The 26,591-nt window shown below is 39.6% G+C and overlaps 1 protein-coding gene across 1 annotated transcript in view; it reads right to left on the reverse strand.

Moving 5' to 3' along the window:
* LOC111607616 (partitioning defective 3 homolog B-like) overlaps nt 1-26,107 on the reverse strand; it is a 149,354-nt gene extending 123,247 nt beyond the window's left edge. Inside the window, exons 1-2 of the mRNA XM_023329599.1 lie at nt 25,612-26,107; nt 17,232-17,336 (exon numbers count right to left, since the gene is read on the reverse strand). Coding sequence (XP_023185367.1) covers nt 17,232-17,336; nt 25,612-25,728 — 222 coding nt within the window. The 5' untranslated portion in view covers nt 25,729-26,107. The remainder of the gene's footprint in view (nt 1-17,231; nt 17,337-25,611) is intronic.
* Between the last annotated feature and the right edge of the window lie 484 nt (nt 26,108-26,591).

Consider the following 26,591-nt stretch of genomic DNA (forward strand, 5'->3'; position numbering starts at 1 on the left):
TGAGTTTACATTTATAAATGAATGAAATAAGGATGTACAGATGTAGATCTTGCCAACTAAAGAAGCTGAAAATGCACAGCCTGATTATGTAGCATCATCAAAGAGCCATGAACACAGTGAGGCCTTCGTGTCATATATCTTGCCAGCAACAATGCAACCTGCTTCACTCTGCCAAATCTGCTAATGTGGCAACATACATGCGTGAGAAAAGCAAACAGAGCAGAATTCACAGCTCAACTTCCTCCAGAAGAAGTTTCTGCAGAAAGTTTGTGAACAAAGAAGAAAATCTGACCAGAGATCCTGCAGATGGGGCGGATCAGAGGAATTAATGTGTGTTGAGGTGTGTACCTATGAAATTAGCAGCCGAATAAGATCTGACAAGAGAATGAGAAGCTGTCAAACACAATGACACGGCCGCCGCCATGAAATGACAGGAAGAGATGGGATGGGCTGAGAGGAGCGGGGGATGGAGGGCAGGAAGACGACAAACCGGCCTAATTGAGAGGGGGACACGATGGCAGGCCGAGGAAATGTTTGTGTGCGCTCGCTGCGGCTACATGCTTTGATAAATGGGCGCGCGGCAGTGTGACGCTCTCATTAGCCAAGCCCGGCGACGGAAATGACCACTTAATGAAATGCAATAACCCAAGTGGAACAAGGGATGAAAACGAAACAACAGATGAGATGAGCTGAGTGCGTCAACAGACCCTTTTCACATGATGTCACACAACTTCTATTCTTACTCGATGCAGTGTATCTATTTCTGGAGGTGTTTACGCAGCATCCGGAGCGTAAACACCAGCCACAAATACGATTTGAAAATATATCACAATTTGCAAACACATTTTCTTTGACAACAAAATCTAAACTGGACTGAATGATACCTGTTTGACTATGAAGGTTTCTAGTAGCAATAGTAATTTGTTAGCTCACCTTAGTGCTGCCCTAATGGCTTCCTGGAGCTTTTTCAAAAATGTTTGAAAATGGGAAAAGATTGTTGTTGTTTTTATAAAACGATTTGAAACTTTTAGATTTGTGCTTTCAAAATGCGAATACTATTAGCATGCCTGATAGGACTGGGTCTACGTTATATAGCTAAAAGTATTTCTAAGGACAAATGACCACCAGCATTTCCACTGAACGTACTCCTGAAGGACGGATGGCAGGGAACATAATCATCGTAGAACCAAAACTGTAGCGTTAAACTTCGCATAGGCCAGAGTTTTTTTCAAGGCAGGAAATTGAACTGTGAGATGTTCTGTTTTAAATTGTAGTTGTCTCAGCAGTTAGTGATTTGTCAGAATTTGGAATGACTCTTAGAGATATTGTGTTTTGTTGCTCCGGTCCGAGGATGGCTGCGATGGTTGCGTGTCAAAAGAGAAGGATGCCTCTGCACTGACTTGTTTGGCATTTGCACAGAAATCAAACTTAAACTGTATTAATTTAATTTTATATACTTTACCTTTTCAAAAGGCTTCTGTTTTATTTTTATAACTGCAGGCTGCGTTTTATTGCACTCTGTTGCCCAGATAAGGGGCACATTAAGCATGTTCTGTTTTGTCGCGCATGTTGTTTTATCGATCACACACTTACGGTGATTATTTACAAGGAGCGATCGTTGTTATGCAAACTGCATTTGGGAACAGATTTTTTGAGTTCCAAAAGGAAAAGATTACACCTCCCTGTCAAATCTACAAAACAAAAATGACATCAAACATCTAATTTCTTTATTACTTTTTTTTCATTTTATTAATGTGATGAAACATAGCACATTATTATTGTAATAGAAGTTAAACTTAAAGCACCATCGTACAACTGAGTAGTCACTTGGTGTGTCATTCCCTCCAGGACGCACTGTAGAGAAAATAAAAATTTAATCATGAATGCTCATTATGTATACACTCAGTCATTTTGACAGTAGGCTAATACAGCTAATCTAGACACTTAAAGCCTGTGTTGCCTTCATTATAAGCCTTATGTAAGGCTATCTAACACTTAAGTACGGTTGTTATTAACCTTACCTTTCATTATATCCTTAAGGTAATGAGTATCTGTGATTTTTTTAGTTTCCAGAGGCAAAATTACCCCGGAAGTAAAAATACACTGCTTCGAGTCATAACGGCCCTTGTCTGATGTAACTGTGAAAAGGGTCTATTAACAAACTATGGCAGTTGGGTGTGTGTGAGTGTAAACGGTGGGCGCCATCCATCACGGCGCTATGCCACCTCCCACCTAAAACCTCTCGTGATTCAATATCCTCTCGACACCTGGCCAGTGCCGCACACCGAAGATTCGTCAACTGTATTCATGTGTATACGCCAGAAATGAGGAATTGAGAGGCAGGCGGATGCAAAGGAGAGAGAAAAACGGAGTGCCAGGAAAACAATCTGATTGTGCCAGTTGATGGATGCATCTTGAGCCTTCGCTCCTCTTTATCTGCCTTCCTCTCTCTCTGCTTATCTCGCTCCCTCCCGAGCCTCCGTCTCCTTCTCCAAACTTACTGACGGCATCAATCAAACGAGGCGTCTCGAAGCGCCGCCGTGATGAGAGACGCAGCTGTGACCTTCCCGCAAAAAACGATTTGGTTGTTTTGAGCAGCAACTTATTTTAATGTGAGGAGGGGGGGGAATGATCATCTGGTTTTTGCTAGCTTATGTTTTTATGGCTCACACAGGCAGGGAGCGGTGCTAATGTGGGCTACGCTGCTGCTTTCACTCATCATTCAATCAGACGCTAAGTATTGACAAAATGACTCCTCTGCTGCGTCATTTCAAAGTCAAACTCCAGCAAAATGGACAATTTGTGCTGCTGCTGCAACTAAGCCTTTATCTTGAACACCATTTTGAAATATAACATCTAAAATTCACATATAGTGCTTTACAAAAGTATGTGTATCCCTGGGAAGAAGGAAGATTATATATTTTTTAATATACATTCAAACTTTTATATATATTCTTTTACCTGTTGAACCTATACAAAATGCCCCCAAGTTAATCTCAGTCATAGCCCACTATATTCAAGCTCTAAAAGATCTGGACTTCAAGAAAAATATTAAAATTAAGTATGTGAAATCTGCCAAGAAGGCATCAGGGAAACTAAGACTGCATATATTTATTTTTCTGTCACTTTAAATTAAACAGCCTAAAAGAAAAACTTAAATTGATTGTTGTATTTGTTTGAAGAAACATATTCCAAATTGCAATTTAAAAAAAAAGAGCACATAACTTAAAATGTAAGTGATTTAGTTACATAAAAACCTAAATGAAATATCTCCTCCACTGTATTGTTCATTTGACTGAGGTACCCCTAACCTGAGACTCATAATTTTAGTTTTTGCAAACTAATGAAAAAATATTGGAAAAGCTATCAAAACTGTGGCAATAATGATTAGAAATGAGACAATCTTCACTTTGTTAAACTCCCCAGGTTTCAGCTTAAAGCCTAAAAAAAATGAAATATTTTTATTTTTCCTAGCTATGAAAAATATGCTTATAGAAAGTTTTACTTTTGATTTCCCAAGTTCAAATATTTCACTCATTCATCAGCGCATGATTGACCATAAAAAGGAGTGAAGGGATCTTATTTCTTACTTATTGAAAACACAGGAAGGTTTGAAATTTCATCCTTTGAGCACAGCTTCTCTGTCCCTGTACAAAGAGCAACACCTTTCATGGTTCATGGTGTGTTAATTTAACACACACGGTTCTTTCAGTTCTTCCTGGCTGTGATTAGTATCCCCAGAAACAAACTGCCTTATTTTCCCCACTTTGTCCAATTGGAAGGGGAGACACTGATATGGACCCAGGCAGACTGTACGTCTGCTGCAGCTGAATAACGTCGCCCCGTTGTCTCATTTTCTCAAACAAACGCACCCCATGTCAAATACAAGCTGTGTGTGGCAGGTCTCAGCCGTGTTATGAACTGTTAGTCACGACAGTGTGTTTTTGTCATGTGATCAGACTGGCTGTGAAGATTGTTTGTGTGCTGGACAGCCGTCAGATTACAATAAAATATAAGAGAATCTCATTCGGAGGCATGCATGAAGCATAGATGGAGACAAAATGCCTCGGGATACAAAGTAAAGCGGAATATACGCAGCATCAAAAGGAAAACTTACATTAACATACTGCTTAGTAAAACCGTTTTAGAAACAAACAAAACTTTGCTATGGCTTCAGTTTTCAAGAGAAAACTCCAGAGGACACAAAAGGCTTGAATAACATGGGCTGGAGATTTTAATAGACTCTAAATAAAACACTATGTAAGTTGAGGCTTTGATACACTGAAAAAGGAGGGAGAGTTGAGAAAAAAAACAACTAATTTTTCAACATTGGACCTTCTGCTCACTGATTACAGTCAGATTAATTTGTGCATCTCTAATATCTATAAATATTGCTTGCATTTATGCTAACAGATTAAAAATAAAAACTTATAATTCCAAGTGATCTAAAAATGTTCTCAAAAATCAAATATCTCTTCCATTCTTATGAAATTTGACTTTACATATCCAAGTAAAGAAACAAATATTCTTTGTTTACCATGGTATAAACTGTATTTTTCGAGGGCGACCTATCTAAGAGGCACACCGGTGTACACTTTATAACACATATAAATGATATCTGCTTTTAATGGATCTGAGTAAGAGCAGAGAGCCATAAGCCCTGAAACTCACCATAAAACGCTTTAGATAAATGAACAAAAAGCACTTAAGAACAAAACTGAAATTGTATACATGTTGTTTCTGCATTTTCCTTCACAATGCCCATTTTCACGCAGCAATTCGACAATAATTTCCACCCTCAGGTATCTAGGACCCCGGAGTCATGACCCTTTTATTCAGTGGAAGTGAAACCAAACAGGTTTTTATCCTTTCACACAGACTAGCAAAACTAAAAGCTATTTTCTTACCACTATGATCCATATGACTGAATAACTTTGATTCTATGAGAGAAAAGTTATCATTGATGATTTTTCTAGTAGGTGGAAAAGGAAACAATGCTGTTGTGTAACTCAACTCAAAGATGGACCCAGCTGAGTGGCTTTAAATATTGATTCACGTGTTCAGAATAAAACACATGACTGAAATGCAGACAGACCTGCATGGAGCAGACATGCAGGGTGGGATGTTTTCAAAAGAAACGACTGCTTTAGGTCGGATGTTTTGCACATGTGAAAGGATGAACAGTGCCACCTTGTTTTAGCCAAATGCAACTGCATGCACTCAAGTCTCTTAACCTTTACATGAGCATCACACACATCCAGACGCACAAGCAAACGTACACACTTCCCTATTCCATCCGCTGGTACTAATCAACCCATTTTTCTTCTCCTCTCTCATCGGCATCCACCAGCACTGCGGAGTGTGTTTCTCGCTCTGTGTTTGTTTCTCTGCCCGGAGTCTATTGAGATGCTTTTTTGCTGTTGTCATTTATCTTACGACTGCCTCCCCCTTCCCCTTCTGTTTTCTTCCTCTCGCAATATTTTTCATTTCTTTCTTTGAACAAGAGATGCATAATTCAGAAGGACCGTGTCGCATTCTGGCAGACAAAATAATAGCAACCTAAACATCGCACAAGCGTTCCAATCTAAAACTACAGCGTTAAAAGCCAGAGTTCAGAGAGCACCTTTTCAAATCTTAATCACACAGGACCTGCAACAGAACAGGGTCTGAGCTAAATCTTTCTCCAAATAGCTTGTAACTCTGCATTTGCGCATCTGGTGTCGTTTTTCATTTTCCGACCCTCAAGCTGCAGAGCTGTGAAACCTCCTGAAAGCCGAATGTGTTTGCAACAGCAGCACTTTCCCACTCCGCGGATGAATCAGATGCTGTTCAACACGATGTGTAGAGAATGTGTTTCTCCATGGATGCAGAGTGTGATGAATAGTGACAGTCCGAGAACAGAGAAGGGGTGAAGTGTCTGCACCGACACTGAGAACATTTGGCTCTTAATATCTATGGTATTATATTAGAAATGGCAATGAGTAAAGAAAAGAGCAGCAGACAGGTATCTGCACTTTAAAAATCAACCTTTGGGTAATTGTAGAGCAGTGACGGTGAGGCTGCAGGTTCTTGCCGAATTTCTACGATCCATCAAGGATGGTTGAAGGGTTTTCTTCCAAGTAAACACGCATCACTATAATCCACCCCAAAAAAGGTGGAAAAATACATAAGAGAATACAAACAAAACTCACCGAAACAATCATACATTGTGGAGGAAGCATGATGCTGTAGGGTTGCTTCTCTTTGAATGAGAAAAAAAAAAGATTTTTTTAGGTGGAAAAAAATATTACAAGTCACAAAAGTTCAGTCAGTTTATACCGGTGGAGAATAAAATTGTTTTATACAAATGTCAAGGATTCATATATCTCCAAATCAAGATCTCCTCTGGCCAAATCAGATTACAATCTTTTTTTCTCTGCTATGAATATAAACCTCTTGTTAAGAGGTTTATATTCAACCTGTCAGGAAAATATAGGAAGCAGAACAAGCCACACATGGTTGTTTGGAAGCAACAGATTGGATTGCTCTTTGCCAGCCACATGGAGAAGACATCTGTGCCATTGGGACCAATAAAGTATTTTTGAATTTGAAATAAAATTTTATCCTTTTTATTAATTTCTTGTAAACAGTCTTTTGCTGTTTCTGTATGCGCAAACAAACACACAGCATGTGCATTTTTAAACCTTCCCTACTGAGCTCAACCTCTCTTTTGATGAGAGTGTGCCATTTTTAATAACTATACAAGATTATTTTTCCTATATTGTTAATTTACTGTTAATGAAAATGTCTTCTAATTATTTTTATATTTCCAAACTGTAGGACAATAAAGAATATCTCTATATATTCTAGAAAAGCATTATTGTGCACCTCCAGGGTGACTGGCTATATTTAAAATAAAAAGAAATAGAATCCAAAATGTATTTTCATGTTGGCACATTCATAACAAAAACTACAGGCATACACTGCAATAAGTTTCATTAGTGTGCATATTCTAAGAAACACCTCTTGGTTTTTCCATCATGTATAAATATTTTAAAGTTAAATTGTCTGGGTGTGTGTTTTGGCAGTATAGTGCATTACTTTTGGTAAAGCGGAACAGGGTGTGTGTGGTTCTACACACTCCAAAGGTATCCGAGTCCTAACATCTGCACCATCAGTCAGCGTGACGGAGCATGTGTGTTCCGACTGAAAGCAGAAACCCCAATAAAGCCACAACTACACAAAGCAAGACTCCAGCTGAGGTATAACAGTGCAGGCTATGCACAGTGACAGGCCACATTATTATTTATGCACACTCATAAAGGGAGAGGGTAAACTCTTCATAAATCACTCGGGGCCTGAAAGGCCTTTGAGAAAGATGAGGGGGGGGAACAAGCGGAAGGTGACGGGAAGAGAGCGAGGGTTGTGGGTGACGAGGGAGCTCCAGGCCTCAAATTTCCCAGGTCAGCAACGGGAATATCAAAACCAGCTCGTTCATCATTCCCACAGTGAAAACACATCACATCAGTTCCTGCTGCACATCTATCGAAACGCCACACACTGGCCCACAAACATACACAGGACCAGGCAGTCCCTCTGCGCTCGCAGTCATAACCTCATTCTCGTAAAGGCGCGCGGCTGCTACATGTACACACAAACACAGAAAGAAATGACATGTTCCAAATCTCCTCCCCAAAAAGTCACAGCCAGAGCCCAATAATCAGCTTTCCCTTCCCTGTAGCCGTCGCACAGCCACCTGCTCCTTCCAGCCTTCCCTCTCTCCCTCCCTCCCTCCCTCCTTCCTCTCGGGATCTGACGGAGAAATGGAAGGAGTGATTAACTCGGAGCTGCGAGGCTGGCGCCCTCTCACCTGTGGCTCTCCCCTCGGCCTCCTGCTCCTCCTCCTCTTCATATTTCCATCTGCCTTCCCTTGACATTACACTCACACACCTCTTATGTTTTTCCTGGTTTTTATTCTTCTCCTTTCCCAAGACATGTTTGGGATGTATAGCAAAAAAAATGAATGAAATGGTCAGAATTTTCTTTCTTCATTTTCAATTTAAAGCAGCTCTATACTTGGGTATATGTCTGTATTTTTCTGTCTAGTTACATTCATATATAAATGGACAATGCTTCTCCAAGCTATAATGTTAAGTCTATATCGATCTAATAAAGCATGTGTGACCAGGTGGGAAGGGTGCAACGAATAAAAAAAAATTTCAGGTGAAGTGCTTTTTTCCCACTCTTCTAAACACCTTTAGGCTGTGAGTGATGTAGGTTCTCCATGGCAACCACAGGTACTAAATGTCAGCAGTAAAAAGGCTCATATATCTACATCGGCAAGCTCAGCTGAAAGCAGAGGAATACAGTTCAGACTAGAAATGTAACCTAAATGCAACCTGCTGCAGTTTAGCCAATATGCATGTTTACTTTCTGACTATATTGGAGTTGCTATAAAGGGAATAAAGTGATGTATGGAATCACTTATTGTTGCAAGTCACAGCTTGATAGGCTGCCAGCACATTTTTAAACAAACGATGACCCGAAAAGAAACCAAACTAATCAAGAAGGTTTTAACAGAGCAAGTTCTGTACAACAATGTATTATATATGACTACTGAGTATGTCAGTTTAAATATAAAACACCTGGATGAAAAGTTCATCAATTTTTTATCCAGTGGCGTTTATTAATTGTATATAGGTGGAATGCTAGTAATTGCCCCTCCTCATCATCCCATTTACCTTAGTAGTTTTGGACGGTTTGTACAAGACAGTTTATGGTAAATACATCAAATCGTATCCACCAGCAGGACGTTTCATATCGGCTTTGATAACTGACAATTACAAATTATTTTCAGAAATTTACTCAGTCGGCTGTAATGAATTATAGTTAGTACAATAAATATCTCCATGCAGTAGACAGAGTTTCTACAAACTCAATGGAAATGTATTAATTTACATATTTCTAAACCTTTCAACTAGTCCTTTGCTTTAGTTACATTGGACAGATTGACATTGTGATGACGACTAGTGATAAACAAACACAAACCTTTCCTATACGGCGACATCCGTCACTTTTTCTATCCGTATGTGTCAAATTCAAGCACACCAATAATGCTATGGACCAATTCAGACACATTACCGAACCCAGAACTCCATTCATTAGGCCAATCAGTTAGGTGATGAGGCCGAGAGGCAGCAAAATTGAATGATAATACCAACAATGAATGTGTGTATATGAATTAATGTGTGGCATTGTGAGCAGCACAATGGAAGCAGATGTGGCTTCGGCTGCGTAATTGTTGTGGGAATCATTAAATATTTAACCTAAATTAGCTGGATTTGGAAGTTGCGAACATTTATGCTTTGGTTGAAAAAGTACACACTGTGATACACAAACAAGCACGACAGGGAGTGTGACTTTGCGCTGATTTGAGTTATTAGCATTAGAGCGAGCAGAGGAAGAAAAAGAAAAAAAAAAAGCACCAAACCCTGATATAAATGCACTTATATGCTGAACTCTGGGGTAATGCTATGTTGGGAAACAGATGGTGTGAGTTCAGAGAGCAGATCTGCTTTAAACAAATTGATCTATAATTGATCATTAGCTGGATGTGATTAGCTGCTCTGTGGGTTGCTCAGCCAAAATCAAAGCTAACTGGAGAAGCTAATTTTGACAACATGAAGACTGTTTTTTTCTTATTTTATTTTTATCTTGTGTAGTAGACCAACAAAAAATAGCATATAATGATGAAGCTGGAGGAAAATATCCATAGCTTTTTTTAATGACATAAAATACAAAACATTTGGCATCCATTTGTATTCAGCCTTCCTATGGAAGAGGAGTCCAGCATTAAAAAATAAATAAAAAGTACTTTTTGGCACTAGGAACCACTCCCTTCAGTTCCTCCTACATTAAAACAACATCAGAGGATGAAGGCCTTGAATCTTCGACGGCGGGGTCGCACAAATTTATGCAAAAGAAAACTGAAAGTAGCCTTATCCCGACTGAAACCCGGGGCGTTTGCTTCACTGAACTGACAAATCACTTTGGAGAGGTGCCATTATTCAAAGTCAAAAGGTAATGCAATGGATCATGTATAGAAATTAAAATCCTAAGTGCAACTTTATGAGAAAAACCCAACGTGCATGAAAGTTAGACGAAAAAGCAGACTGGCACGTCAAGAATCCTTTCTCCTTAAGCCTTCATTGAGTTCGCTCGATGTAATTGCAATCAAACCAGGTTTAGCCGAAAGTATGTTTGAGAGCAGCTGAGTGTAGAGGGTTCGGGAGGAGGGGGGCCAGTTAATTGAATATAATCAGATGGAGAGCTGTTGTGGAGCTCAGATGGGAGGGCTGCATCAAGGTCGACCTGATGAGATTTGATCCAATCAGCTCAAGGGAGCGAATCCCGTCGAGTGAGCCTCTCCAGTCGGATCTGATCGGATCCGCAGGGAGTAATCTGGTAGAGATGATCCAACTTTACTCAGTGGGAAAGAGGTGTGGGGAAAAAAAGACAAACCTGCAGATTTGTTATGAATATTCAAATGTCTTGTATGGATTGCAATGTGAACTTAAGAATGGGTATGAATTCTGATTAGGCTGCCACTCGTGTCACAGTTTTTAATCAGCGCACTCGAGCCCCGCGCTCCCCCGTTCATCACCGGCCATTCACGCGGTCTGCGCCGAGTTACGGGACCATTCAGACGCCAGTCAGCCGGCGGCTCGCCGTGGCGTGTGATTGAGAAGGATAGAGGGTGAGGGAGCGAGATGTCACAGAGCATCAAAGGCTAATCAAGCACGTCTGAGCCTCGCAATCACATCCCATTCAGCTAACTTTTTTTTTTTTCCCCTCTCCCCCTGCAGCAGGTTAGCACATTTAAGTAATGCTTCATTGTTGCCTGTCGGGGGGGGAGTGACATTTGACTTGTAATTAATGACTGCAGACAAAATTTAAGCAGCAGAGTTCACCTGCAGCTGCTGGAAATGAAATATGAAAAAGCATGATTTGATTTTTTTTTTTCTTTTAATTTCAAGAGCAGAAAGGTTAGAATTGATTTATACCTGATGGATTTCTTTAAATGTAAAACTTTTTTTCTTTTTTTTTAAACATTGCTTTAAAGAGTTAGATGAAGAGTGGAGCCAGAGACATTTCAGAAGGAGATCGTCTGGGATTTGAACCATCGCATTTACATTTGGGCAACCGGAGGGAGCCACTGGAGACGCCTTGTAGGTGCTGTGATTAAATAGGCTAATTAAAAAGGAGAGAGGTAGTCCTTCCAGTCTTTTTTTAATATATATATAATAAATCTCCCATGAAATTAAATGTTATTTGCATGTTCTGAATGGGGAGGGGTTTTTAACCACAAGCTTTTCTTTGAGAAATTTGCTTGAAAATTGATATGCTCAAAATTAACTGAAAAAACTTTCAGGAACTACTTAAATTGTTCTGGTATCAAAATAAAAGGAAACAATCTAGAGATCTAAAAATGATCACATTAGTGAGTGGCAATAGATTAATATGGCACATAAAAAACAACCTCCACCTAATAAAAGAATTACTTTGTGATGTGAATATCCCACTGAAAGTCAGCAGCTGCAATCCAGACCCTCAACCGAACTTCCAAAATTCATGCAAAAAAATAACCCATAGAAGTTTCTCAGCGGTATTAGTTGATACAAGTCCAGGTGAAACTTCCACATTAGACATTTTGACACATTTTAAAACTATGGGTTTTTCTTAGGTTCTTTTTACATCTCAGCATAGACAATCATTCCAACCAATAATGGTTTTTGAGACAAAATAAGAGGCAAAATATTGCAAACATATACTGAAGTGTTCACTTCTGCTGTCAAACGACATAAGTTTCTCAGGACTCCACTGGTCGATCTGAATGATCAACACATCGGGGTGAATAGAATCTGTAAAGGTGTTAACAAAACTTATCTAGTCGACATCATTCACCAATCGGATTGAGGGAATTGCATTTGCCGTAAAGCAAGGGAATGTACAGGAAGCCCAGCACTCTGAGGTTCAACAAGTTATCTGTCTGTCTGTCTGTCTGTTATGTTTCCTGTTTTTCCTGCACTGATTAGCTTCCTCCCTGTATCTGACTGAGGCCATGTCCACGCTTTGAGGGAAAAAAATAAAAATAATTTCACCTCATCCGATTTTGATCACACATGACTGTGTGAATACTGTGAACTCAAAACATTTTCTTTCAAGAGCAGAAATTATATCTATTACTGGTGAGAGCACATTTCCCATCATGCCATAATGTTATGCCTGATTGCCTTAAAGATAAATAAAAAAAGGATGCATTTGGTTTAAATGTGTAGTTGAACCCAGACATTTAAATACATTGAATACTTAAAATGTCTTTCTCGCTGTCTGAAGTTAAATTAAATCGAACTTCTCTTGTTTTAGGTCAGAATTATGTGTGGATTACTATAATCACATTTTTCTTAATTGCTAAATGCCACAGCAATGACAGAAATCAAAGAACAAAAGCCAAAAAACTTGTGAAGGTGCTGGCTACAGCTGGTAGGTATTATTATCCAGTGAAAGGTGTTCTTTACCAACATGGCCTGAAAGGCCACTCAGTGAAGAGGAAGCCAGAAACATAAAAAAACATATTGCAGTGCACACAGGGACAAAGATCTTCATTTTTGTGGACGTGAACTAAAGTGGAACTGTTCAGCCATAATAACTCTTGTTACATTTAGAGGAAGAATGGGGATGCTTGTGCCATCCAAACTATGATATATGGGCGTGGAGGTATCATGTTGTGGGGCTGTTTTGCTGCAGGAGGAATTGGTGAACTTTATAGAGTAGATGGCATTACGAGAAAACAACAATAAGCGGAAATACTGAAGCAGCGTCTACACAGTGTTCCACATTATTATGCAAATTGGATTTAAGTCTCATAAAGATCAAATTTTTTGTTGTGCTATTAAATTTATCGATGGTATTGTGTGTCAGGGCTCTTTGAATCACTATAATTAACTTCAGAGAGCTGGTTTGATTAGTTTATCTGGTGAGCTCAATTAAAGCAAATCTACTTAAGAAGGATGTTCCACATTATTAAGCAGGCCACAGGTTTCAAGCAATATGGGAAAGTGAAAGAATCTCTCTGCTGAAGAAAATCATCAGATAGTGTAGTGCCGTACGACAAGGTATGAAAACATTAGATATTTAACGAAAACTGAAGCGTTATCATCGTTCTGTGAAGAGATTTGTGGCTGATTCAGAACAAAGATGGGTTTGTACAGATAAAGGCAGAATGAGGAAGGTTTCTGTTTGACAAATTCATCAGATTAAGAGAGCAGCTGTTAAAATGCCCTTACAAAGCAGCAAACAGTTATTTGAAGCTGCTGCTTCCTCTGGAACCTCACGGTGGAGGATCCTCCAGAGGCTTGTGGTGCATGAACCTGCTGTTGGGCCCCTAACCAGAGCTCACAAGCAGAAACGGTGGCAGTGGGCCCAGTCGTACATGAAGATTAATTTTTAAACAGACTTGTTCACTGATGACTGCTGTGCAACCCTGGATGGTCCAGATGGACGCAGTAGTGGATTGGTGGTGGATGGCCACCACGTCCCAACACGGCTGTGACGTCAGCAAGGAGGTGGTGGAGTCATGCTTTGGGCTGAAATCATGGAGAGAGAATCATTGGTCGAACCCTTCAGAGTCCATGAAGGTGTGAAAATGACCTCAGCAAAGTATATGGACTTTCTGACTGATCACTTTCTTTCATGGTTCAAAAAGAAGAGCCGAACCTTCAGTAGCAAAATCATCTTCCTGCATCACAATGAATGCTGCAAGGAATACCACTGTGTCATTGGCTGCTATGGACATGAAAGAGGAGAAACTCATGGTGTGGTCACCATCCTCCTCTGACCTCTGACCTCAACCCTATTGAGAACCATTGGAGTTTCCTCAAGCAGAAGATCTGAGGGTGGAATGCAGTTCATATCAAAACAGCAGCTCTAGGAAGGTTTTCTGACATCCTGCAGAGAAATTCAAGCAGAAACTTTCCACAAACTCACAAGTTCAATGGATGCAAGAATTGAGCAGCTGAAATCAAAGAAGGTCCTATGTTAACATGTAACTTGGTCTGTTAAGATGTTTTTGATTGAAATAGCTTTTGATTTTAGTACATGTGACCACTTAATGCTGGTCACGTATGGACGAAGGGACAGTCATTCTTTGAACGGTCCATTCGTTCAAAGAATGAATGGACCGCAGTTCTTTATAATCCATAAAATGTTTAGAAAATCTGCTGTGCATAATAATTTGGAACAGTGCATTTAGAGTTTTTTTATTTTTGAAAAAAATACTGTTCTCCTGGGGAGCTTTGTTCAGTAAAATTTGATTTATACTGTAATAGATCATGACTTGAAAATTATACTGACCATTATTTGCATTGACCATTTAGGAAAATCTGAGAAAATATCACTTACATAATAATTTGGAACACAGTGTAAAAGACATCAGCCAGAAAGTTAAAGCTTGGTTTCCAGATGGACAATGACCCTGAGCATACAGAGGTAATAAAGTGGCTTAGTGACAACAAAATCAGTGTTTTGGCATGTTCATCGCAAAGTGTTGATCTCAGTCCAATGGAGAAGCTGTGGGAAGATTTCAAAAGTGAGAAGCTTGTAAAAGGAAACCCAAAACTTTCAACCAAAGTCACAATTCAAAAGCAACGCCCCCAAAGATTGAGGAAACGTCTGTAAACTTGTGATTTTGAAGACAAGAATAATTTGGTATTTAACCAATAAACCTCCAGCTACCAGTCACACATACTACAGTGCTGCATCAATATAACAGACTCAGCAGTGACCTGGAGTGGTCCGACTCCAATCTGCTCCTTTGTGTGGTCACACCTGAAGCAACAACCTTTTCGTCTTCCCCGCATTCATCTGACTGATATTAATATTCATCAGCAGGCTGGTGGCCTGTGTCTCAAGATGGGGGGTTAACGAACACTTTGTCCACGCACGCTGCTGTGTATGCTCGCGAGCACGCCGCCGATGCAGGGGGCCTGAGCTGTAATCAAATCACAGCCGCCCCCTCATCTCCGCCCTCATCAACCACCAGTGGCGCATCCTTGCGTACGCGCCAACATGGTGCCCCGCGGGCTGCCACTGGAGTTCAGCACAGACGCGGCGGACAGCTGAAACGTGTCTGTGAGCTGAATAATAGTCGAGGGTTTGCCCAGATAAAGAGGTCTGGACTCGCGGCAATGCTGAGCACTAGGAGTACAAATAACTAACCATTATCTCTCATTAGCATCCGTGGCTAACACAGGGCCCACGCTGAGCGGCGGAGGGCCCTCACGCTGGGCCCACTCCTGTATGATTGATGGCGAAACAGCATCGGCCACAATAACAAGACAAAAAAAAAACCGCTAACAATATATCTGCTGGAGGAGGCGAGGTAATAAAAATGTAGACAAACAAAAGGAAGTGGGGCTAATCAAGAATGCCAGGCACAGCTCATTAATCTAGGACAGGCGACGTCATTTTGAAGACTGGAGATAAAGTCCAATGACTGGCAAGTTGGGAAGATCATGGAGGCTTGTCCTCTTTCAGCTGCTATCCTTTCATCAGCTGCTAATACAAAAAGAATAAAATGGAAGGGGAGCCTAAAAAGAGGAGGGGGCTGAAGCTCATCCAAACATTTCACAAAGGTAATAATCAATTAAACTGAAACTGATTATTCAAGCTTTTATTTCTACAAATGTTGATGTTTTCAACGTTTCTCAAAATTAGAAAACTAAGGCTCTCAACAAATAAATGTAATGGGGAAGACTGCGGACTTCCCCAATACCCGATAATTCTTAAATTAATTAATTTAATTAATTATTAAATTAATTAAATGAATTAACTATCGGAAAAAACTGTTAGTTGGTGTGAAGTTAATACATAGGAGGAAGTCCAGCAGCCTTTTAGAAACAAAATATAACTTAAAGTTGTCTATTTTTTCATCACTTTTGCATCTCTGAGTTGCTGTTTTTTTTTTTTTTGCTCCAATGGAGCCCGTTAATATTTATCATTCACCTTGCATCAGTTCATACCTGCAGGGGCACGAATATTCATATGGCTGTCGGTGAGTTTCTTATATTTAAACAGAAAATGTTAACTCATGCTGTCCAGTGTGTTTAATACACGGCTGTTGTAGATACATAAACATGTCTGACCTCTTTTAAGTTTCTCATAAACATCATAGAGTCGATCCTTAAGGTGCTTCGCCATGTTTGTAGAGCTGCTCAGCTTTGGAGCCGCCACCCTGCAGAACAGCTTGCTTTAAGGCTTACCCAGAGGTTTTCCTGTTAGTCTTGTTGGTAGGAAATGCTGCCAGCAACACTTTTGTCTGACAACTAGAGGTCACAAAGTCTCTAAGGAGTTTTAAACTTCCAGGGCCAGCTCACGGTTTTGACTGTCAGCCTTGCCTGGAGCAAAACAATTAGGCAAATTGACTCAATTTGTTTTGAATTTGAAGCAAATGATCATCATAAAAAGAAAAGCTCTTTTTTGTATTGCTTATGTTGAATAATTGATCATTTTGAAAGCCCTGATTGAGATGCGCCCGAGAGCTGCTGGTTACAGTCAAGCATTTATTCGGCCACATCTGTAATCACTTAAAAAAACGGAACATCAGGTAACATTTGTGGCCGAATTGATTCTAAAAGCCAGACACAAGTTATGGTCTAAAAAGAAAACTAAAACAATAAAGCCTGTGTCTAAGAAGTAAATAGGGCATAAATATTTTTGGAATGACATAATTCAAGAACATAGAGTGTTAGTCAAAAATGGCAACACTACCAAGAGTGTGTAATATAAAGCTGGAAAACACACACCAACATCTAAATGTTCACAACTCATTGTTCATCCAGACTCCAAACCTATGAGTATGGATTGTGGAAGATCTGTAGAATTTACTTTGAGACGAAGGACAATGTGGAACAGCACAAGCATGACAAATCAAGAAAAATAATCTTCTTGTCATGTTTTGTATTAAAGTTCCAACAAATAATTACAAGGAATGCTTAGATTTACAAGTACTGTCCCTGTCGTTCTGCAAGGCTGAAACAAAAATATCCACTGCAGGCACCATCCCCAGTGACAGATAATTTTCTGTGATGTTGCTTTACATCCCACAGTAAAGCAACATCACTATTACTGCAACAGCTCAACTTTCCACACAGAGCTGTGCATTAGGTGTCAGTTTAAAAGTGTGTCCTCCTCACCTTCTCTCTGTCTTCCACCAGATCACTGAGCAGGTCGTCAACGTCCAGGATCCCTCCATCCGTGTACTCCAAGTGGTGGATGTTCACAGGAACCTCTCCATGTTGCTATGGGGGGAAATATATAATAATCAAGATTAGACATTTGAATAAACACTACCAAATCTTAAAATTAATAGCATGAGTCCATTACATCCATAAAAGAATAATACAACCATGACACTGTAAAGGGAAGAAATTTAAACTCCAGAAAAGTTGTGTGCATTTTTCCTTCAAAGGACTATAAAACATAAAAAGCATCCAGGTTTTTTATTTGTCATTTAATCAGGTGAGTTACTAAGAACAAATTCTTATCTGCAATAACAACAAGGGAAGGACACACAGGAAGATCAAGCAGCACACAGATAGACAACACATTTATTTTTGATCCAACAGAAAATGAATTACAAAAAACATATCTATATATTCCCCAAATCATCTGCCTCTGATCTTCATCTGACTTCACTTATCAAGTGTATAAAAATGCATTCTGCTTGCTGGTGTTTCTGGACTGAAAATACTAGCTTGTCCTTAGAATAGATGCATTTCGGACTCAAGAAAGTGAAGCACAAAAAGATGGGAAAGAAACACGAAGGCAGAAGTTATTGAAAACTCTGGTCAGTAACATTTTAGCTGTTCCCAGACGTCTCTAGTGTTATTGTTGAAACATGCTGGACGCCAGGAAGCACTCTCCATGTTTGGAGGTCACAGTCCAGAGTTCTCCAATTACCACTGGGAACACTTAAGACTCACATTTCCATAACTTCTTCATTGGTATTTCTGGAGCTTTTCATCTTCATTATGCTGCTGTCATTTGGGGTTGCTACATCTATAACTTTCGTCACTTTCTGTGGTTTGACAATAAGAACAATGTCCAGTTACTTTGCCTTAGCAACTTAGTTGGATAATAGCCTCATCATTCTTCACCACCTTTACAGGTGAAGCCTGGAAAACTGCAGCCAAAGCAGCTTTAACGCTAGGAAGACTTTACACAAGTATTAAGAGCATCTTTATGGGAATTTCTAGACTATTTTTCTAAGTGTGTTTCTAATGTCAGACATGGATTTGAGGGTGAAGATCTTGCAATCTCTGCTTCGACTCATTAAAAAGGTATTTTGTTAGTTTGATGTTAGAACTCATGCAGGTCACGCACATCAAACAGACTCATCCATGTCATTCAGGAGCTGGTTTTGTTCAGCCATGTTGGAACATGGAGACAACTTTCCCAAACTGGACCCATAAGGTTGTGGATGACATTGTCCAAAATGTTTTGCTACACCGAAGCATTAAGAGTTGTCTTCACCAAAAGGAAATTAAATAACCACTTTGCTGAAAAGCAACTTATTCACCAACACTTGACATACAGCTGATACGCAAAAGTGGCAACTTCTAAAAATAGAGACAATGAGGTCTTTGTTTCCAATGGGTTCCTCAAATGCCAACCACCGTCAGTACTACCGTGTGGCTGGCATTCTTCTGGTTTCAAATTCAAATATACTTTATTGATTCCAAAGGGAAGTTAAATAACCACTTTGCTGAGCAGGTAAGGGTTTCTGAAGCAAAACCTGAACACTACACTGTACCTGCTGCATGACACAGCATGTTGAGAGTATCTACAGAGGTTGTAGATACCTCTGATATGACGTAGAGGTGGAGATACACGTTCAGGTTTTTTTTGTTCCGTGAGAAGTGTGGGCACATTCCCGCCCAGTTCAAGGGCACACACCCAGAGACAACAAAAAAAAGAGACTGAAGTCAATCACTTTTGATTGCGCCACAATCTGGAATCTGTTTACCCCAGAAAAATCAACAGAGAAGTTCAAGAACAATGCCATCTTCCTCTTTTTATGACCCAGTCTATAAATGCACAGGCTGTGGCATTTCATGCAGCTGAAGAAGATTTTGATAGAAAAACAATAAACCAGAAAACAAAACAAGGTAATGTCCATAGAATTTAGCCTTTATAGGAACAATTTATACTTACAAGCAAGATGTGAGCAAAGCAAATAAATCATACAAGTTCATAACAATGTTTACAGAAGTAAATGGCCTGTTAGAAACCATACATACAAATAAGAAGAGTAGTACACAAACGCATTAGCAATTAAATTAGTTTATATGGGCTGCTAAGCCCTATTTTGATTAGCTTCATCCCAGCTCTTCTGTGTCTTAATGCTAAAATAGAGGATTTTGAATTTTCCACAAATCACATTGCTAGGAGTTTTAGATTTATCAACAGAAACAAAAGCCTTTTTCTCAGTGCTACACCCTCTAACCAAAGCATCTACCCTCAGATAGCAGCTAAATACACAGCAGGTTTCAGACAAACAGGTTTATGGTATGGTAACCCAAGGTTCAGGTCAGCTAGGTGGAATGTGAGAGCACACCAACTAGACAGACAAAGGAAGGAAAAGGCTGAAAGCAATGAGCAAAGCCAAGAGTGAAGATTAGTTTTGAACAGTTCATTCATTCGTACATAAACGTAGTATCAGTCAATGGAAATTACAAAATTCTCTCTATATTTATCTATTTTAATTGCCTAGTGATGGCACATAATAGTAGCAAGTATGTTTCAAAAAGGCAAGTAGACATAGTATTCCCAGCTGGCCAGAAAAGCAGGTCCAACTGGACTGTCTCCCTGCATTCTTCCTCTCCTAACCAGACATTCATGCCTTGTAGCAGAGCAATAGCAAGATGCAACATTTGCACTTTTGGCATAAGGCCATACACTCATCATGGGTGTGGATATTGCACTAATTTTGGTCTTTTAATGGTGCATTTCAACAATTTATGAAACAATCTTAATGACTTTTTTTAAACAAGGCGCTAAAGATTGAGCAGTTTTTTTAACTTTTCTTTAATCTGAAATGTATGAAAAACTGAGCTGTTAGCATGACATGACAAGAACAGACTTCAGTCAGAGGCCTCTTCAGATTTGTTGCGAGACTGACTGCTACCTCACATCCTCCCTGTCCAGATAATCACCATTAACAACAATGCTGAAGATACTTGCAAATATGATTTTTAACATTTAATTTCCCCATAGAATAAACAGATTATTTTTGAATCATCAATATTTTTGTGCTCAATGCTTCAATACAACAAGACAGTCCCACAGCATGATGCCGTCACCATCATGTTTGACATTGAAGAAAATGTTTGTGAGTGTATATAAAATTTTAACCAAAACTGTAAGGTAGGAAGAATCTTAATTGTCTGTTTTGGGATGACAACATATCACACAGCTTAATGGAAATAAAGAGGAATGAGTGTGCTTTTCAAGAAGAGGGACTTCACCAGATCACAGGATTAAAGCAGAAGATTAATGCTCCGGAGTTAATGAGGATCACCTCTGCAGGAGAGTTTAAGCAAACCCCAGATAAACACTCTTTTCTCCATCTAACAGTGAATACATGTCACTTTCCAGGCAAAAATAAGCTGCAGGGAGGAAAAAAAGGGAATAAAAAGTTCCTCTGAAGTTCCTCAGACTGAATCCCTTGTAATACCTTCACTATCCCCAGAAAATAAATAACAAAAAGGAGCTGAAACGCAGTCAACTGCAGAGGAGAATTACCATGGCGGTTAGAAGAGTAAACTCCCTGCAAATTACACTCCTAAGTCCCCCATCATTTAGAAGTGATATCTCTCCTTCCTCTCCCACCCACCGCACACACTGGCGAGCAAAACACGTCATCCCGAGAGGGCGACGGCGCGCTGCAGCGATTAGTGGAGCTAAATTCTGTGAAGCGCTGGTGCTATTTCACACTTTGATCCTCAGAAGAATGTGTCATTATGAAGCTGTAAGAGCACGGTGTGGGCTTAGCTGTGATAAAAAAAATTATTCCTTTAATGAACGCGTCGATGAGGACTTATTCTCAAGTTGGACCAATTGATGGTGGTGTGTTTAAAGGCGAGAGAAAAACAGAGATGATGAAAAGATGACAGTTAGTGAAACGTGGGGATTGAAAAAAAAATACAGATTTGATTAAAGCTATATATGAAAGATCCTGTTGCTTTTACAAACATTTCCATGAACTCAAAAACAAAATTGTAATGTTTTTTACTGTCATTTAATAGTTTATCATGTTTGATTTATTCACATTTCTGTTAATCCGAAAGTACAAATTTTCTGTATTTTCACAATACATCACCAGCTGGTACACTGAAATATTTCTGTTTAATAACTGAAATCTTACGTATTTTTACAGTATATCTGACTAAAATTGACATGAAGCCTTTCACAAACCTTAACAGAACAATCTTTTATTTCTAGGGTACATTTACTCACTTTTTTACAGTTCTTTTTTTTTTACTGGGATACACACATTACACAACCACTTCAACAGGTAGTCTGCTGTACAAGATTATATTTAGGGGTGTCACTTTAAAAGGGAGCTGAACCAAACATTTGCATTTTATATCTGAAAAAAACCAACCATAAATTCCAAAGGAGTACACTGTGGCAGGCCAATGTGGCAGAAAAATCCTCTGTATCAGGAAGTAAAATCTCTTATCAGCTAATAAGGAATCACATCTGCTTTATAACGTTGCATGCCACCAGCTTCCGCAGAGAAGTAGGAACTCTGTCTGTTGACCTTCAACGCAAAAAATCTAACATAGTACAGGATATTTATTTTAATATTTAGTTTGGTATGCTGGTGAGATACAAGAGCAGTCTGAGGCCTTCAGAGAAGATTATAGCTGACTAATTAAAATTGGGTGCTCAAAATTAACACTAACATACCCAGGTTTAACTCACCAAGCAAGGTAATATTGTAAGCAGACCGCAAGATGCCAAAGAAGTTACCAAAACCCTAAAATGCTTTCATATGATAAGTTTATATAAATCACAATCAGAAAAACGGCTGATCAGTTTCTACTTTTATTGGAAATGTGCAACAAAAACAAAAAAAATCACAAGAGCCTTTGCTAAGCTAGAAACAAAAACATTTTGTTTGATTTAAAAAATGGTTGTTATTGTTTAAATGTAATCAAAATCATTTATTTTTTCCAGAATTCAATAGAACTGAAGGTCAGATCTTCACATTTCTGTGAGACATCTTGTTTATGACCTTAATATTTGAACATTCAGACATCCTTCTCAAAATTAAACTGAAAAAATGCCAAACACCAGTTTAGTTCAAGAGATTTCTGACATGTTTTGCTTCTTTTTTAGTGATAGACAACACTTATGGAGAATTCCTCGATATACTGATTTCCCATTTTCAAACCAAAAAATATAAAGAAACATTCTTTTGTACAGAGCTTCATATGTCATAACATCCTAGGTGTAAATTCCACACACTCCCACAATCTTCTATTTCCCCCCCATCTTATGCAGCAAAACATTTCTACAGACTGCATCACCACTCTGATAATGTGCAAACACACGTCTTCCAGATTACACTTTATAATAAGCTATACAGTTTCCTCAACAATGTGGCAATGAAAGTAGCTGAACATGAGGCATAGCTGAGAACACGTTTGAATAAACTGCTAATTAGTATGGTCTACACACGGCATTGTGGGAAAGCTCAGCGGGACTCTACAGAATGCACATCCTCACGCCCGCGGTGATTATCAGCAGGTTCTTGATGCGGCCCCTGCTGTCAGCGGAGAGGTCAGCGAGTGGAGAAACGTGCAGTTAATGCTGGCGCTAAATGGGTTCTGCTGGCAGCTAATCTGCTCCCATCTCTTGGAGCCGAGCCGGACTGTCCTTATACTGCGCAGAGGCCACGGACTGCTGAGTCAGTGTCTTGCATCAGCGGCTAATTAACATGCTCTGTGAAAAGCAATCAAGGCCCGGGTGCATTCTAATCACACGGTCGCGTTTAGCCTGGTGCAGCTTGTGCGCCGCAGCGTGTCACACTCAGAGTCAACAGGGACCCTCTGGGCGAAGAGGGCTTGGCTGCTGCTGTCGGTGAAGCAAACACTCCACAGCTCAGGGGATCACTGAGAGGGATGAGTGCTGCCGTGTGTGTGTGGGTGTGCGTCTGTAGCCATCTAGGTGTGCCATCCAATCGCTCCTTCAATCCGTGCTTCCAAGGCTTCTCCGAACCGGAAACTCTGCGCCCGAGGGAGGGAGTGTGGGCAGGCTGAGCGGGCACCAGCCAACCGATAAGAACGGGGGGCCTGTCACCAATCCTAATCCCCAATCACTCACAGGACAAAGCCTCCTGTCCACCACGCACCTCTCCAGCTGCGGCCACATTGAAGACATCAAACACAACTTCCACCTGCCCGCCGAGATATCAGGGCTTAAACCACGAGCTATTGTACAGGTAGACAGCAGAGTCTGCCACCAGAAACACGTGCATCCTCGTCGAGACACACGCCAGCACGCTATCACGCAAAGACAGCATGCACGCAAGCCGCTGATTAATAAAAAGGTCAGCCTGGCAGGATGATTAATGTTGGAGAGATCGCAACGGTGAGGACGCAGATGACTGAGGAGTTGTGTCTTTGTGTGGATGTAAACATCCTTGCAGGGTTTCCTACGTGTCGATCACAGAAAAACTCCACATCTAGTTCTTTATTTGCTTTAAAATACAAAATAGAGACAGTCATTTTAAATTTACAGAAAGTATTTCTACAGCCGGTGGGTTTTAAATGCGTAAGCTACAAAAGCAACAAACTGGAAGTGAGCAAACAAGGAGGAAAGGTAGAGGGTACAGGAAAGGAAAGACTGAAGGAAGAAAACAAAGGAAGTACACAGGGAAGAAAGGATGGAAATAATATTTTAAAAATAAGTGGAAGACAGGGAAAAACGGAGGGAAAGAATAACAAAATTTAAGCAATAGGGGAAAAGGTCTGGAAATACAAATATTTTTCTATAACTTTCAAGGTGAGGCATAATTTTCCATTCTTTCCAGACATGAAAAATACATCATATCCCATACTTTCCACAGATTCGTTAGGAACTCCGTGTTTAGAAAGTCTCAATTACTTTTCAAAACAAGGGATAAGGACAGAAAAATCATTCCATCCTCTTGCTCCATGCCACACCGCATCCTGATCAGAGGAAATGAAGGCTTTGCTGCACCTTACAAATGCACAGTGAGTGGAGAACATCATGACTCAGTCGTAGAGTGGAACAATGTGGAAAAGGTTTAAAGAAATTACTCCTCAGGATAATTACTAGAAGCTTTCTGCAAACCACAGCCACCATAAGACGCCCAGAAACCTGACCAAAAACCACACGTTTCTGCTCAGACTCAAAGCCTTGCACTTTTCTAAGGGCTTTGTTCTGAAACCTGGTTTAGCTACGACAAATTTGCAGTTTTGTCCCGTCAATGTCTACATCCGTACATTTTAATTTGAAACCTAGAAGATTGGATAAATCTACTGAATTTAGAGGAACAGCTACAAATAGCACAGATTTGGGATTTCTCATTTTAGGAGTGAAAAGATGAGCTTTCACTATTTGAGTAAATGCACCTGTAATGACATTTAAACCAAAAAGAAGAAAAGGTGAGTTACAGGTACAGGTAGAAAGACCAAGATGAGGACAAAACTAAATCTAACAGGTGGGGTCACCTAAAGAGGATTTTGAAAACTTTTACAACCCAAATCAAGAGCTAATATGCTGGAAACACTTAAGCCAAAATGACAAAATAATGTTATTAAATCAAAAGGTGCAAAAGTATCTGTTTAATGGTGTGAATTCTTATGTATGAAACAGGATTTTAATAAAAAAATGAAGAAAAAAAATCAGACTTTATTCAATGACGTAAAATATTACTTAAATATGACATTCTGAGATTGAAGTTATAATTTTGAGGGGAAAAAAATAGAAAATGAAGGTCCAAATTATGAGACAAAAAAGTCAGAATTCTCTGAGAATAAATAAAAATGTTTAAACACCTGCCATGAAAAGTTGTGTGGACTTTGAGAGCCACTGCAAAGTAGTAGCAGATTTCCTAATAATAATATTTAGAATACAAATGTTAAGAAAAATAAATAAATAAAACTGGAGGAGTTAAAAGAAGTCCTGTAACTTTCTTCTTGAAATACTGTTTGTAAAAGACATTCAACTCCCTTTAAATGTCTGCACGTTTTGTGGAAATGAAGAAATACTTTTAGAAATAAATACAAATTTGCCAGAGAGGAGGCCAATCAAACCTGATAGCCAATGCTAGCTATGTTAGCTTTGAGGATAACAAACACAGTCGCTGGCGTGTCACGTGACCCACCACCTTGTTTAAGGTACGAGAGGCGTTTGTTACAAAATGACAAGCACGACTGGAATGGAATAAAGCGTCATTGGAGCTAAACCATTCCTATAGTTATGTATATAAGAATATTAATAAATAAGTTATGTATATATTTTTTACAGAGGGCTTACCTGCTCTACTATCCTGCGGTACCTCCGTGTGGCTTGTTCGACTAATTCCCGGACGGTCCATCCAGCTTTACAGGGAACCACCACTGAGGTGTCCCCGAAAGTCACGGTAACTTTCATGTCAGCAACAACTTCTCACTGTTGTTTTTAAAAAAATAATAATAATAATAAAACACACGCGATAAGAGAATAAGTTTAATCCAAGTTTGACAGGTCCGAGGAGCCCAAGCTGCTCCGTGTTTCAGAGGAAAGCACCTGTCCGTCGAAACCGGAGCAACAGGTGTCTCGGGTCGGAGTGAAATCACGTCAAAACGGAACTTTTCCGAGGCTACCGAGGTTTTCTGCTGAGCAAACCCCCAGAAAACATGTTGGTTTTTAACAGAGCTCGAAGAAAGCGGCGTTTACGGCTTGGAAAAGGGCAGTTTTTGTCATGCTGAGCCGAGAGCTGATACACCCAAACAAAACAAAGTGAGACGGAAAAACCCGGAAGAAATCACAGACACTCTGCAGGAAAGAATAGTGCGCTCCTACTGACACTACCCGCGTTTACCTGTGTGTGCTTTAGATATCTTTATGTCATATGTGCATAGAAGAAAATCTTTAAAAAGGAAAAAAAAAGGGTGTTGTAAGTGTCGTGTTAACTAATTGAGGTTGGTGTAAATAAATAAACATTCTTAGTAAATACTCAGTATATTTCTTTCTAATTTTGCCTTGTAAAGGTAAACTATTCCAGAATTTGTCACATAATAACCACTAACTTCAACACATTTTAGTACATTTTTATGTGATGGGCCAATACATACACAGCAAAGATGTTTTTTAAAAGATTTTTGTAGCAAATAAAATCTATTAGAGTCCACATACTTAGTTACAGCTGTGAAGTCTTACTTTTCTGGCAAAGGCCGTGCTGTTCCTAAGTTGTTTACATCTCTAAAAAGATCTTTAAAAGCACACCTCTCCCTGCTCTCTAATCCTCCTGACAC

Source organism: Xiphophorus maculatus, chromosome 24, assembly GCF_002775205.1.
Source record: "Xiphophorus maculatus strain JP 163 A chromosome 24, X_maculatus-5.0-male, whole genome shotgun sequence".
Taxonomy (NCBI): Eukaryota; Metazoa; Chordata; class Actinopteri; order Cyprinodontiformes; family Poeciliidae; genus Xiphophorus; species Xiphophorus maculatus.